This window comes from Dendrobates tinctorius, unplaced genomic scaffold, assembly GCF_039654945.1.
Source record: "Dendrobates tinctorius isolate UK_male_01 unplaced genomic scaffold, ASM3965494v1 ptg000075l, whole genome shotgun sequence".
Taxonomy (NCBI): Eukaryota; Metazoa; Chordata; class Amphibia; order Anura; family Dendrobatidae; genus Dendrobates; species Dendrobates tinctorius.
The window spans coordinates 50,023,208-50,039,548 of NW_027361743.1; the positions used below are offsets into that span (position 1 = coordinate 50,023,208).

General features: G+C 43.1%; 1 protein-coding gene across 1 annotated transcript in view; it reads left to right on the forward strand.

The window, feature by feature from the left end:
* The window catches only part of FREM2 (FRAS1 related extracellular matrix 2), a 348,626-nt gene that overhangs the window by 37,397 nt on the left and 294,888 nt on the right, over positions 1-16,341 (forward strand). Inside the window, exon 2 of the mRNA XM_073583262.1 lies at positions 1,167-1,256. Within this exon, the coding sequence (XP_073439363.1) occupies positions 1,167-1,256 (90 nt within the window). The remainder of the gene's footprint in view (positions 1-1,166; positions 1,257-16,341) is intronic.

Here is a 16,341-nt window from a genome sequence, read left to right on the forward strand (position 1 = left end):
CTTTGAAGTTATCTAGAGGTCACAGCAAACATTCAACATTCAGATAGAAAGGATGGACAGCAGTGTGAGCAGCCTCTTCTTACCTCAGCACCCATGGTAGCTCCAGTATTAGATCAGAAAGAAATGAAGGGCAGCAGTGTAAGCAGCTTCTCATTACCTCAGCACACCTGGTAACTCCAGTATTAGAACAGATAGAAATAATGGACAGCAGTATAAGCAGCCTATTCTTACCTCAACACCCCTGGTATCTCCAGTATTAAATCGTACAGAAAGGATGGACAGCAGTGTGAGCATCCTCTTATTACCTCAGCACCCCTGGTAACTCCAGTATTAGATCAGAAAGAAATGACGGGCAGCAGTGTGAGCGTCCTCTTGTTACCTCAGCACACCTGGTAACTCCAGTATTAGATCAGATAAAAAGGATGGACAGAAGTTTGAGCATCCGCTTATTACCTCAGCACCCCTAGTAACTCCAGTGCTAAATCAGATAGGCAGGGTGGACAGCAGTGTGAGTGGCCTCTTCTTACCTTAGCTCTCCTGGTATCTCTAGTATTGGATCAGATAGACAGGGTGGACAGCAGTGTGAGCAGCCTCTTCCTATCTTAGCACTCCTCATGGCTCCAGTATTAGGCTATGTGCACACGCTGCGGATTGGTCTGCGGATTTGTATCTGCGGAACCGCAGGTAAAATGACCTGCGGTTTTACCTGCGGATTGGCCTGCGGTTTATCACCTCTACAATGGAGGAGATGGTAAACCGCAGCAGAATCCGCAGAAAAGAAGTGACATGTCATTTCTTTCTGCAGATTCAAAACCGCAGCTTTTCCGCAGTTAAAAATCCGCAGCATGTGCACAGCAGATTGTAAATCACATAGATTTACATGCTACTGTACACTGTCTGCAGAACTGCTGCAGAACCGTAGCGGCCAAAACCGCAGCGGATCCGCAGCAAAAACCGCAGCGTGTGCACATATTCTTAGATCAGATAGGCAGGGTGGACAGCAATGTGAGCAGCTTCTTCTTACGTATATCAGCACTCTTGACATTTTTTGCTACATGTGAAGATAAGCAAAATGTAAAAGGAATGTTCTTCTCATCATTAAAAATCTATTAGTAACCGATTATCATCACATTTTGAACTTAGCAAATACCTGTGTTTTCTTACAGCGGACATTGACGACATGAAGATCTGCTATGTGTTACGAGGCAAGGAAAACGCCACCAGTGACATATTCCATTTTACTGTTGAAGACAGCGGTGAGTGGCTGTATTATATTATTTATTCTGATGTGATTTAATATGGTAAATACAAAATTCTAAAAAGAGGAAACATTCTTATTTGGTGTGTTTGGGGATCTCACTCTTGTATGTTCCTCTGCCTCCATTGATGTAGTAATAATTGCCCAATTACTGAATTTACAGAGAGTAACATTTAAAAATGTAAGTTTACATTTGATGAATTTCTTAGGTTCGGACCTTTGTAATATTTATCATTTTTGTCAAAATGTTTTATCATAATGTCACGTTTTTTCTTTATGACCTCAATGCAGCTTAATCTACATGTAAAAATCTGTCTGTGGTTTCTAGATGTAGTAACAAAACTTACTAGACTGTGTTCACACCTACTTTGTAGGCTTTGTTAGTAGTCATTTTAAATGATTCTTACAAGGATGACAGACAAAAAAGCTTAGCAAGCTTCACTATATTGTCTGCTGATATGATGAAAACCATTAGGGAAACCCCAAAGTTCCCCGATAAAAGTCAATAAGGTCAGCCGTGCTCCATCCGTATCCATCATTCAACGCTGTCATTGTTTTTATTGTTCTAACCTAATGACAGAGCAGAATAATTATTGGAAAAATTACTAACACAGCTCCCATCGACATACCAAAAATGGCTGGAATTCTTTGTTTATGTCACGATTCCACCACTCACAGCGTACCAAGGATACTGTGAGTGACGGCTGAGCCTCACTATAAAATCAGAGATCTGAGCTGTCAGGATTGCGAGTGACAGCTCAGTCGCCCAGTCTGTGGCAGGGGTGTGTTAGACTGTCAGTATTGTGAATGACAGCTCAGCTCGCCAATCTGGCTGGGCCTGCTAGGTTTCTTCCAGGTGTCACTAATTCTAGGTTATTACCTGGCTATTTACCCGGCCGGCAATGATTAGAACATTCCCAGTTGTACCTATGCTCAAGTGGTGTGTGCTCTGAGTTCTTATATTCTGATCTTTATTATGCGACTAAGGATTTGCTTTTGACTAACCCCTTTGTCTTGATCCGCTACCTTTATGGAATTCTGACCCCGGATAGTCACCTGGCTACGCCTTTGTTTCACCTTTCTGTTTATGACGTATCCTCCAGACTCCTTGACTTCACCGACTCACGGCTTGTCCGTCAGAAGTGACTCAGCATCACATTTTAACCAAAAATAGCTGGAAATGCCCTCTCAGTTGATCACTGGTTGAGGTGCTTTACTTTTGTAGCCAGTGACTGTCTAAGAGTGCTGTCACACACGCCGACTCAGCCAGGCGCGGGAGCGCCGCTGTACTCATCCACCCTTCCAGATCCCCACGAGTTATTGATAGTTATCGGGCACCTTTACAAGGACATTACCATTTAACTAGTCTTTATGTGACTCTACAGGGATCTTCATCCCTTATCTTTGCACCCTTCCTTTATTTGGCACAGGAACAAGCGATTATGTGATAAAGGCTCCGGTGGAGCCGAAACGTTTATTTTACTTGCACTGTATCATTCTGTTACGCTCCCAGATTGTGTCAATAAAAATTCAATCAGTTTTGCATAATAATCCACATGAGTGTGCGGTGAATTACAAATTACTTTAAGAACGCTGTCAGACGACCATATAAATTGGAGTGAGGTCGGAACACAATGCACGGACTGGCCAGAGGCTCTTCTGACCCGAGTGTGACAGCAGCATAGACATTTATGAAGCTGTCACACTTGGGTCAGAAGACCGTCCGGCCAGTCCGTGCCCCACATTTTGATTTTGCTCCTATTTATACAGTCATCTGACTGTGCCCTAAGAGAACATTTTCAGGTGTGTCAGGGATTGGACAAGGAAGCAGAGACCTACACAGAGTGGGTAAGGTTAGAACAGGAGCTGTGTGGGATCGCCAAAAGTACAATTTCTTCTATTTTACTGAGTACTTTGAGCCATTTAAACAATATGTGGATATCCTGAAAAACCCCTTTAATTCTGGCACACTAAGCTCTTTACTAGAGCTACATCTACCAGACTTTAAAACTTATTTTTCAATGTAACACCCAAGAAAATTTGTCTAAATGTGGTCATAAATCATCCCTATTGTTACGTCTGTGACCCAATTTATTGGCTTTTTTTGTTGTGGATTCTGATATGTGACAATAGCGTCTTTTTCTATCGGGACACAATGTTCTCCTGGTGAATGTTAGGAATGTTTGACTATACTTATAAGTGGCGGCATAGGTAAACCAAGGAAAAATTATTAAAGCAATAGGGTAATTATATATTTTGGGTAGACTTACTTTTTCATTACTGCATGAAGATGACCATGTCCTCCTCTGACCCTAATAATGGGCTGTCATAGAGCCAGAAAAGGATTCAGATTATTATTCCCAGAGGCCGACTCGTTAGATCTTATCCAGTTTGGACACAGATTATGTGTGGACAAACTGAACAATTATCCTGCTTCACATGACAGATAAGCCAATGTGTTCCAGTTTAACCGTATCATACACATCTCCAAGGCTTACGTTCTGGTCTGGAGTTTGATGAAGGGCTATTTCTGTTAGAAAAAGCTAATCCTCTAAAAATCTTCCAAAAAGCTGTTGCTGATATTCCGAAATCTTTAGGTTACTATGGGGAACACACATTAAATGTCACCTTGCAATGTTTCCAGGTTCCAACTACAAACAACGAACCAATGCTAGCAAAACATGCATTATAATAAGCCTCGTGTTTGAAGAAAATCCTGTGATTTTTTTTGCCTTTTTTAGGCATGGCAGATATTTTTGTTGTTGAAATTTACTTATTTATTACAAATTAATACACGATATTACAAATTGCAGGAATTAACTAATAGAAACTAGGTGGGAATGATTAACCCCTTCATGCCACGGCCATTTTTTTTCCCGCTTTTTTAGTTTTTTTCATAGCCTTCTTCCAAAAGCCATAACTTTTTTCTATTTTTACGTCAATATGGCCAACGTGACAGCTTGATTTTTGCAGGGCAAGTTGCACTTCTGAATGACACCATAGATTTTACCATATAGTGTACTGGATAACAGGATAACAATTCCAAATGCTGTGAAATTGCAAAAAATAGTGCAATTCCACAACTGTGTTTTTGCGTTTTTTATTTATCATGTTGACTATATGGTAAAACTGACCTGGCAATATGATTCCCCAGGTCAGTACAAGTATGTAGATACCAAACATGGGTAGTTTATTTTTTATTTAAGTGGCGAAAAAAATGTGAAAATTTGTATGAAAAAAATTTGTCGCCATTTTCCGAGACCCGTAGCATTTTCATTTTTCAGGATCTGGGCTGGGTGAAGGCTTATTTTTTGCACCGAGCTGATGTTTTTATTAATAACATTTTGGGTCAGATACAATGTTTTGATCGCCTGTTATTGCATTTTATTACAATACTAGCTGAAGAGCCCGGCGTTGCCTGGGCATAGTAATCAACTGTGGTTAGTTATAACAAATTATAATGATTATATTGCACATAAAAACCGTGCATCTAATCCTATCCTGTGTGATACTGACTGCTGAGCCGTGTATCTAATCCTATTCTGTGTGATACTGTCTGCTGAGCTGTGTTGTGTATCTAATCCTATTCTGTGTGATACTGTGTGCTGAGCCGTGTACCTAATCCTATACTGTGTGATACTGACTGCTGAGCTGTGTATCTGATCCTATCCTGTGTGATACTGACTGCTGAGCTGTGTATGTAATCCCTCTCCTGTGTTACTGACTGCTAAGCTGTGTATCTAATCCTATCCTGTGTGATACTGGGCTGTGTATCTAATCCTATCCTGTGTTACTGACTGCTGAGCCATGTATCTAATCCTATTCTGTGTGATACTGTCTGCTGAGCTGTGTATCTAATCCTATTCTGTGTGATACTGTCTGTTGAGCTGTGTATCTAATCCTATCCTGTGTGATACTGTCTGCTGAGCCATGTATCTATTCCTATCCTGTGTGATACTGACTGCTGAGCTGTGTATCTAATCCTATCCTGTGTGATACTGCCTGCTGAGCCGTGTATCTATTCCTATCCTGTGTGATACTGACTGCCCGAGCCGTGTATCTAATCCTATCCTGTGTGATACTGCCCGCTGAGCTGTGTATCTAATCCTATCCTGTGTGATACTGACTGCTGAACTGTGTATCTAATCCTATCCTGTGTGATACTGACTGCTGAGCTGTGTATCTAATCCTATCCTGTGTGATACTGTCTGCTGAACCATGTATCTAACCCTATCCTGTGTGATACTGACTGCTGAACTGTGTATCTAATCCTATCCTGTGTGATACTGACTGCTGAGCTGTGTATCTAATCCTATCCTGTGTGATACTGCCTGCTGAGCTATGTATCTAATCCTATCCTGTGTGATACTGACTGCTGAGCCGTGTATCTAATCCTATCCTGTGTGATATTGGGCTCCCCCTGCAATCTGTGTCAGAGGGTGGTCTGTGTTGGCACAGTAATAAATTGTGTTATTTCCAGCTTTACAGAAGGACGATAACACCATAGAAATGATAAGAATAATAGGCCTCAGTTACCACAACTGTCTACAAAGAAAACTGTTGCTGATAGCAACCAATCACAGCTCATTTTTCATCTTTTAAACAGCTCTGGGACAGCGTGGCGAGTTTTGAGTGGCGACTTTTGTGTTTCGCCTTTTATGTGGCGAGGTTGGTGTATGTGTGCTGAGGGTGGTATACAGTGGGGAAAAAAAGTATTTAGTCAGTCAGCAATAGTGCAAGTTCCACCACTTAAAAAGATGAGAGGCGTCTGTAATTTACATCATAGGTAGACCTCAACTATGGGAGACAAACTGAGAAAAAAAAATCCAGAAAATCACATTGTTTTTTTTTCATTTTATTTGCATATTATGGTGGAAAATAAGTATTTGGTCAGAAACAAAATTTCATCTCAATACTTTGTGATATATCCTTTGTTGGCAATGACAGAGGTCAAACGTTTTCTGTAAGTCTTCACAAGGTTGCCACACACTGTTGTTGGTATGTTGGCCCATTCCTCCATGCAGATCTCCTCTAGAGCAGTGATGTTTTTGGCTTTTCGCTTGGCAACATGGACTTTCAACTCCCTCCAAAGGTTTTCTATAGGGTTGAGATCTGGAGACTGGCTAGGCCACTCCAGGACCTTGAAATGCTTCTTACGAAGCCACTCCTTCGTTGCCCTGGCGGTGTGCTTTGGATCATTGTCATGTTGAAAGACCCAGCCACGTTTCATCTTCAATGCCCTTGCTGATGGAAGGAGGTTTGCACTCAAAATCTCACGATACATGGCCCCATTCATTCTTTCATGTACCCGGATCAGTCGTCCTGGCCCCTTTGCAGAGAAACTGCCCTAAAGCATGATGTTTCCACCACCATGCTTTACAGTAGGTATGGTGTTTGATGGATGCAACTCAGTATTCTTTTTCCTCCACACACGACAAGTTGTGTTTCTACCAAACAGTTCCAGTTTGGTTTCATCAGACCATAGGACATTCTCCCAAAACTCCTCTGGATCATCCAAATGCTCTCTAGCAAACTTCAGACGGGCCCGGACATGTACAGGCTTAAGCAGTGGGACACGTCTGGCACTGCAGGATCTGAGTCCATGGTGGCGTAGTGTGTTACTTATGGTAGGCCTTGTTACATTGGTCCCAGCTCTCTGCAGTTCATTCACTAGGTCCCCCCGCGTGGTTCTGGGATTTTTGCTCACCGTTCTTGTGATCATTCTGACCCAACGGGGTGGGATTTTGCGTGGAGCACCAGATCGAGGGAGATTATCAGTGGTCTTGTATGTCTTCCATTTTCTAATTATTGCTCCCACAGTTGATTTCTTCACTCCAAGCTGGTTGGCTATTGCAGATTCAGTCTTCCCAGCCTGGTGCAGGGCTACAATTTTGTTTCTGGTGTCCTTTGACAGCTCTTTGGTCTTCACCATAGTGGAGTTTGGAGTCAGACTGTTTGAGGGTGTGCACAGGTGTCTTTTTATACTGATAACAAGTTTAAACAGGTGCCATTACTACAGGTAATGAGTGGAGGAAAGAGGAGACTCTTAAAGAAGAAGTTACAGGTCTGTGAGAGCCAGAAATCTTGATTGCTTGTTTCTGATCAAATACTTATTTTCCACCATAATATGCAAATAAAATGAAAAAAAAACAGACAATGTGATTTTCTGGATTTTTTTTTATCAGTTTGTCTCCCATAGTTGAGGTCGACCTATGATGTAAATTACAGACGCCTCTCATCTTTTTAAGTGGTGGAACTTGCACTATTGCTGACTGACTAAATACTTTTTTTCCCCACTGTATGTGTTGAAGCACGTGGTAGTGTGTGGCGCATTTTGTGTGTGTGTTCATATCCCCGTGTGTGGTGAGTATCCCATGTCAGGGCCTCACCTTAGCAACTGTATGGTATATACTCTTTGGCGCCATCGCTCTCATTCTTTAAGTCCCCCTTGTTCACATTTGGCAGCTGTCAATTTGCCTCCAACACTTTTCCTTTCACTTTTTCCCCATTATGTAGATAGGGGCAAAATTGTTTGGTGAATTGGAACGCGCGGGGTTAAAATTTCGCCTCATAACATAGCCTATGACGCTCTCGGGGTCCAGACGTGTGACTGTGCCAAATTTTGTGGCTGTAGCTGCGACGGTGCGGATGCCAATCCCGGACATACATACACATATACATACACACCCTCATTGAGCTTTATATATTAGATTGCTGCGTCCAAAAAACATAATTCTGGTGCTTCATTTCATTTTCTTGTTATGCCGTTTACCATTTTAATTTATATTTTGATAGATCGGACATTTCTGTTTTATTTTCAATGGTACAAAAGGGGGGTGATTTGAACTTTTATTAATTTTCAGGACTTTTTATTTCTCACTTGAACATTTCATCCCCTTTTGACATCCACATCTCATATCAAGCCTCCAATGAGTTTATAACAGGCCAATATTCAAGGGGGGAAGCAGGAAAACAAAGCATAAGAAGTTCACTCATTTTATTTAGTGGATATCCGTCTTGTTCATTGTTTTTACTGTGTAGTTTTTTTGGTCTGTGTGAGTCTCAGTGAACAAGCTAGGGGCCAGTTTTTGAGTCAATTAGTGTACAGAGACGTTAGCACTACCGTGAATGGTGGTGCTTCAAGTAGGATCCCAATCCGTAACCGTATCTTAGTATATAAAGACTTGGCACACCCAATCTGTGATTCCAGTTATAAGTAATTTAATAATGTACAGTACATACAATAGACGTTTCGGTGTCATCAACCTTCATCAAAGTACTGAGCAATATACTGTTACTTCATAGACAATTTGTAAAAAACAGGGCCAAAAATCCCCTGGGTGATGGTGCAGCACTTAAGTGCGGTGAATCAGACTGGTTAGAGTGCAGCGTGTGGGGCATTGACGCGGTATCCACCGCTAGTCACGAGCCGTATGTGCTGTACATTATTAAATTACTTATCACTGGAATCACAGATTGTGTGTGCCAAGTCTTTATATACTTTGAGTAAGTTAAGGCACCCATACAAAATAAATAACTGTCGGCCGAGGCTACCTCCTCCAAATCCGCCATACACAGGAATGCTTCTTTATGAGAGGGCCACTGCCAGTTTCGTCTGACAGTGACCTATCTCCAGGGTGAACTGAAGTATCAGTCTTTGGAAAAGCAACCACCTGATCCTTTTGTGCTCCAACATCATTTGTTGGAGGAAAGACGGGAAACCCTCATACACATTAGACTCTTTACCAGCCACTACCGTATCAGCAGGTTCTGCAGATTTTAGACTAATGTGAATGGGTTAGTGATGAGCGAATGTGCTCGAATAAGGTGTTATCTGAGCATGCTCGTGTGCTGAGTGTCTTCGCCGTGCTCGAAAAATGTGTTCGAGTCCCTGCTGCGGCATGTCTCGTGGCTGTTCGACAGGCAGAACACATGCATGGAGCACCTGTTTGTTAGGCACTCCCTGCATGTGTTGCGGCCGTCGGAAAGCCCCGAAACATGGAGGTGCGGGGACTTGAACATATTTCGTTCGCTCATCACTAGTATGGAGGTCTTTACTTTTCCCAGGTCTGATTTTTATCACTGGTTACTCAGGATTCTGGATAGATTTCTGTAGTTCTCAGCTGCACATATGAAGATGACCCTTACTTACAGGGGAGGTAGGAACACTGATGATTTACACGCTGAATATATAATGTTATCGACTGAGCTCTGGGCAAAGTAATGAAGTTCACTCATCAATCAGGACCAAAAAGTCAGAAGACGGCTGATAGGCAGCTGTGCTTGAGGGCCATAATCTTCTCCAGCACATTCACGCCGCCACCTGACACCAGGGCTGATCTGGCGGTCTGCCTCTCTGTCCAGGCTTGTTGTCCATAGACAGATTAATCTGATACTCGTGTAAGAAATTGCTCAGTCAGACATATACACGATGACGTCACACAGGGGCTCTATGATTTATCTGCGTGTATACACCCAAATTCCCCATAATAGTGGTGTGCCGACTCTACGGCATATTGGCCATTCTATGCGATCTCTAATTCAGGCTTTATGTATTTATGAATACACCAATATCCTCAATCTTAAATTATAAAGTCAAAAGCATGCCCAAAGCAAACACCTAAAGATATAAGGCTTTTAGAGAGGGCTGAAAGAATATTGATATTCATTATTAAAATATGACAAAAAAGAACATATAAATATGTAAAAACCAGGCAGGGAAAGGTGGGTATTCCTGGATTGATTAATAATAAAATATACTGCTCAATGAAAACAAAACCTGGTATATATTGCAAAGGTGATATAACATATACTGTAAGTACATAGAAAGTCGATCAAACATCTAAAAAAATATATAATAATATTTGTACATATGTGACAGTATGAAGGACTTTACGAAAGAAAAGTGAATATTATTGAAGGCTGTATCACTAGAAAAACATTATAGCAAGCAATGACTACAACTCACAGCTATACAGCTTATGATAGGATAAGACATAATACACATGTGATTATACTGCTTCTACCCTTTACTTTATTGATATGACATATAAATACTGTTGGGCTGCAAGGTGGCTCAGTGGTTAGCACTGCAGCGCTTGGATCCTCGGTTCAAATCCCACCAAGGACAACATCTTCCAGGAGTTTGTATGTTCTCACTGTGTTTGCTTGGATTATCTCCAGGTTCCAGTGACTATGTCTGTAATGCGCTGTGGATTGATGGTGATGTATAAGTGAGAACAAATAATTAAATTACTCCATTGTTGGCTAAAGCTCTTCAGAGCAATATTATAAAGCATTTAGAGGATAATGTAAGTCTGGAAATATAGTAATAGATGACAAGCCTTTAGTTATCTTGTGACGTGGCAGTCATACTCCTAAACAATTTGTAGTCTGCTATTTCATGTCGACATACAATGCTTATCTCTTCCCGGTCACATTGTTCCACCTCTCCACCACAACAAGACTCAACATCAAAGCCTCATGGAGTCGTGGCTCAGGTAGATGTTGGCACAAGCTCAACCTTGCCAACATTTATTCCTGTGTTCCTGGGAGGGATCCAAGTCCTGCGAGGGTAAACACATTACTGGGAGAATTCAAGGACTCTTCTCCAAGTACACACAGGTTCTCTAAAATACTTAGTGAGGCCTCTTATGTCTGCGTTTTTGAGTTTGTTTCGGTTCCTTGCGGCCATACCTTTAGTTTTTCATCATTTCTTTGGCGGATCTATGTTGGAAATTATTCATTTTTCTTCATTTCGAGCCAGTCTACAGTACAATTAATTTTTTCCCCTCAGTTTTTCTCTTGCCAGCCTAATTGAAATCGGTCTTTCTCATTCACATTAGAAGCCATATGATTCATTACTTGGCACGGCACAATGTGACGAGGTTGGCCAAGTGTGGCTGCGAAGCACGCTGCCAGATGCTCGCTCACACCTGCACGTCTTGTCCAAATGCAATTAAAGGTTATTTAATAATGTACTAATTAAATATATCTTGAAATTCTGGGTGGATTCCAGTCTTTAATAGACACAGAAGAAAACTGGAAGAACATGGCAGCTACTGAATAAAATAGACGTACAGTTTATCCCATTTCTGGTCCCATTTTCATCACAGAGACCAAAAGATCGTCCTTCTGGCCTTTATGGAGGTATGGAATAGCTATGCTAGAAGAAAGGTATGGAACAGCATAGTTAATGATACTTTGCCATCTAATAAAAAAATATTTACTGTGCGTTATACATTTTTTATCATGGGGGCATTTGGGTGACGCATTTTACTGTATGGCGTCTGTCACAGACAATGTTAAACTAATGTGTCCTGAGCATTTCATTCGTTTTTCATGATTATCGGGAAAACAGATGCCACTATGGGTGATGCACGTCTGTGACAGGTAGCCAACAGCAAATATATAGAACTTGAAACAACTTGGCACTCAAACTGTAGAGCAATTTTAACAGATCCTTTATTTTGTGTGCATCCGAAAAACAAAAGCTTGAACATTTTCGGTCACACAATGGACCTTCATCAGAACAATGTTTTCATTGATGATTTTCTAAAAAAGGAGCTGTACAAGTGAGCCCAGAAGTCCTAGATAGGTATCCTGTAATGCTGGATAGCTCAAAGATATCAATCTTGTAGTTGATAATGATGCCTGCTGAGAAAACACTGTAGGGTAGTGAGTTAGTGAATATACCTTCCCCAATTGGAATGAGGTGCTAAATATGAGGTCTGCGCTTAAAGGAATGGCACACGTGTTGCATAGGAAAGGCGCTGATAAGGATTTAACTGATGTACAGTGCCCATCGTGTTGCTCCAGCGTTCTGACATACCACAGCGTTCAGCCTTCTTTAACCCCTCAGACCAGCAATAAGCGCATTTCTGGAGCAACACGGTTGCCAAACTCACTGGCACTCACCACACAGGAGCTGGTCCTCAGGTTATTTATGGGCACTGTACCTCAGTTAAATCTTTATCAGGGCCTTTCCTATGCAACACGTGTGCCATTCATTTAAGTGCAGACCTCCTATTTAGCAGCTCATTCCAATTGGGGAAGGTATATTCACTAACTCACTACCCTACAGTGTTTTCTCAGCAAGCATCATCATCAGTCAGACGCTCCAACTACAAGATTGATATCTTTGAGTTATCCAGCATTACAGGATACCTATCTAGTGTCACGCTCACCTCTCCTTGTTCCACGGCTCCCGCTCGCCCTGCGGCTTCGGCGGCCGCTGCTCTGACCGCCGCTGCCACAGCTCTCCCTGGCCGTGCTCCTGCCGCCGCCGCTCTGTCTGCCTCTGAGGCGGCTTCTCTCGTCACGGCGCCGCCGGCCCCCGCTGCCTCCACGCCACTCAGATCTCTCCGGCGCCTCCGGTCCTCTCGGCCCGCCCCCACTGCTGGCGCCTGTCCATCAACTACCTCTCCTCCTGTCCTGCGGCCGGCCGCTGCTCCCTCTTAGGTACGCAGGCGCACGCCCCCCTAGACTAGGCGCCCTATCCCTTGGCCCCATGACACTGCCGCACCCTGACCCGGAAGTTCTACAGCGTGCCCTATATCAGGCAGCCTCTCCCTATGCTCTGTGCCTGACTATCAATTGTGTTTCACATTTGATATCGGATCCACGCTCTCCTGCGTTCCTTCTGTCTCTGCGCTTTGTACCTTTCCTGGTCTCCCGCTAGTTTCCCTACTGGTGACCCTCCTGTGTTCCCTTCTAGGTCCAGTCTGTTCCTGCCTTCGTCTGCCTGTTCCAATGTCTCACCCACTACCCGTTCCTGCCGCCTCCCTTGCTGTCCACCTCCGTCCTCGCGGCTACAGCAGTCTCCCCTGTGGTCGTTGCCATCTCCCGTCTGGTCGCCTGCACGTCCCCTGCCTGCGTCTCCTTCCGGCTGTTCCCAGGTATCAGCTTCCGCGGCGATAGTCTCCCCTGGGTCTGCCCCTAACGCTCCCTGTATAGGGGGTGGTACACCTGACCTGACCAAACACTGATGACACTGATGATAAAAACAGACACAGGGACCAAACACTGATGACCCTGATGATAAAAACGGAAACAGGGACCGAACGCTGATGACACTGATGATAAAAACGGATGCAGGGACCAAACGCTGATGACACTGATGATGAAAATGGATACAGGGACCAAACGCTTATGACATGATGATAAAAACGGATACAGGGACAAAATACTGATGAAACCGGTAACATTTTTTTTCACATACGTGTTTAAATACGGAAGCATGAATGAGATCTCAGAAATATGACCACAGCAATGATACCTTATGGCCACTGGATTCATGATCTCAATAGGTCTTGCCATAATGAAAACCATCTCCTGACATGCTTTAATGGTTTCCATAAAGTCTGTTTCCAAAAATGGCAACATAAAAAGTTTGCTTTTAAGTTTTGTTTTTCCACGTTTTAACACCATTTTGGAGTTCAAGTTTAAAAATCATTTATTTAAAAAGTTGAATAACTAAGTAAACCCATTCTATTTCTCATCTTACGTAGATCTTGAGTTATATCCCATATTATATTCCAGAGCTGCATTCAGAATTCTGCTGGTCATCTTTGGAAACTTTTTGGTTTGAGATTTAATAATTTAGTTGTGCGTTTAAAAAAAACCTGCCAACTCTCCTGACATGTACTTCGAGACAGCCTAGGTACTAAGCAATCAGATAGTAGCACAATGCGGATCTAAAGGCCCCGTCACACACAGCGATCTCGCTAGCGAGATCGCTGTCTGTGACGGGGATCAGCGACTGGCCCCCCTGCCGGTTATCGCTGATCGTGCAGCATCGGCCAGGGCCGTTTTTCGATCACTGGTCTCCCCCTGGCCAGCACGCATGGCTGCATGTGGCAGCGAGAGACCAGTGATCAGCGATGCTGGACGCTGGTTTCTAATATAAACGTCGGGTATCCAGGAGCCGTGGCTCTTAGACACCCAATGTTTACCTTGGAAACCAGCGTCCAGCGTCGCTGGTCCTGATCGCTGGGGCTGTCTAACGATGTCCCAGCGATCCCATCATGTCGGATCGTTGGTGGGATCGCTGGGACATCGTTATGTGTAATGGGAGCTTAACACTTCTAAGTAATCAGTATCCTAGTATTCTGTGAGGAGGTGAATAGATAAGAAATAAAAAATGAAAATACTAAAAAGCGTTAATCTGGCATGAGGACATCTTACATATTTTTCTTAAGAAATAAAGAAATAATGATTTTTGGATTTGATTTTGATTTGTATTAATCTGGCAGTGGTCCCTGGTGATAAACCTGGGTGGTCTGCTCTCCAGCTTGGTTTCTACCTGACATAGTAGATCATGTGGATTGATGAGTTCACCCTGGATTTATCTCTTATTACTGGTAAATCAATGTCATCCTCCAGAGAATATCATTTGTTTGTTTTTTTTTAAATACCTGGCACCGACCACTGCGTAATCTGTTAGCGGTTATGTGAATGGCGCAGGGAGACTTTCATGCAAACACATGTCACCTATATGGCATGCAGGCTGCGCTTATTCACACCTCTAAAACTAAGGTTAAAGGCCATGCAATTCTAGTAGTTTTCTGTGCCCTGTTGGTCATACCTCTTTGCCAGCAATTATATATACACTAGGTTAAGGCCCGATGCTATCGCATCGCGAGCATAGTGATGTAGCGTTGACCATGTGTTGTGCGGCACTGTGAGCAGCACACCTTGAGAAGTAGATGTGGTGAACAGCCATCCCGCCCATCTCTCGGGGAAATCCCGCGATCCTCAAGATGGGGTCGGCAAAATCTCGAGATTTCGCCGACGCCATCTTGAGGATCGCAGGATTTCACCGATCCAAGATGGCGTTGCAGCAAGAACATGTCGCCGGCGTGGACAACGTCTGGATCCAGGATGGCGCCGACGGAAGAAGATGTCGGGGATCGTGCCAATGCTGATGGTGATTGTGGAGCAGCGGCGATGACGGCGTGAGTATGAGAGACGGAGTGAGAGAAAGGGTCGTATGTGGAGTGGAAGGGGGGGACGTGAGTGGAGATGGTGAAAGGTGAGAGGAGTGTGTGTTGAGGAGGTGTGTGTGTTGAGGGTTAACATGGCAAGAGGTGTGTGGTGACAGCTGGCATGGTGAGGAAGGTGTGTGTTAGGAAGGTATATGGTGTCGGGGAGTGTGCGGGGGGCAGAAGAGGCACAGTGCTACCGCCAAAGGCAGCTTCTGTCTGGATGTGATGTCACCAAGTTACAACCGGACAGAAGCTGCGTTACAACCGGACGGAAGCTGCTTAGCGCATTTATTATTATAGATAGTAAAGGCTTATTCACAACGTCAGTGATTTTTTTCGTATGCAAAAAAGTCTTTGTTTCAGTGTTTTTGATCAGAGTCATCAGAGTTTGATCAGGGTCAGTTTTTATCATCAGAGTTTGGTCAGGATCAGTTTTTATCATCAGAGTTTGGTAAGGGTCAGTTTTTACCATGAGAGTTTGGTCAGGATCAGTTTTTACCATGAGAGTTTGGTCAGGATCAGTTTTTATCATCAGAGTTTGGTCAGGGTCAGTTTTCATCATCAGTTTGGTCAGGGTCAGTTTTTACCATGAGAGTTTGATCAGGATCAGTTTTTATCATCAGAGTTTGGTCAGGATCAGTTTTTACCATGAGAGTTTGGTCAGGATCAGTTTTTATCATCAGAGTTTGGTCAGTTTTTACCGTGAGAGTTTGGTCAGGGTCAGTTTTTACCATGAGAGTTTGGTCAGGGTCAGTTTTTACCATGAGAGTTTGGTCAGGGTCAGTTTTTATCATCAGAGTTTGGTCAGGATCAGTTTTTACCATGAGAGTTTGGTCAGGATCAGTTTTTATCATCAGAGTTTGGTCAGTTTTTACCGTGAGAGTTTGGTCAGGGTCAGTTTTTACCATGAGAGTTTGGTCAGGGTCAGTTTTTACCATGAGAGTTTGGTCAGGATCAGTTTTTATCATCAGAGTTTGGTCAGGATCAGTTTTTACCATGAGAGTTTGGTCAGGATCAGTTTTTATCATCAGAGTTTGGTCAGTTTTTACCGTGAGAGTTTGGTCAGGGTCAGTTTTTACCATGAGAGTTTGGTCAGGG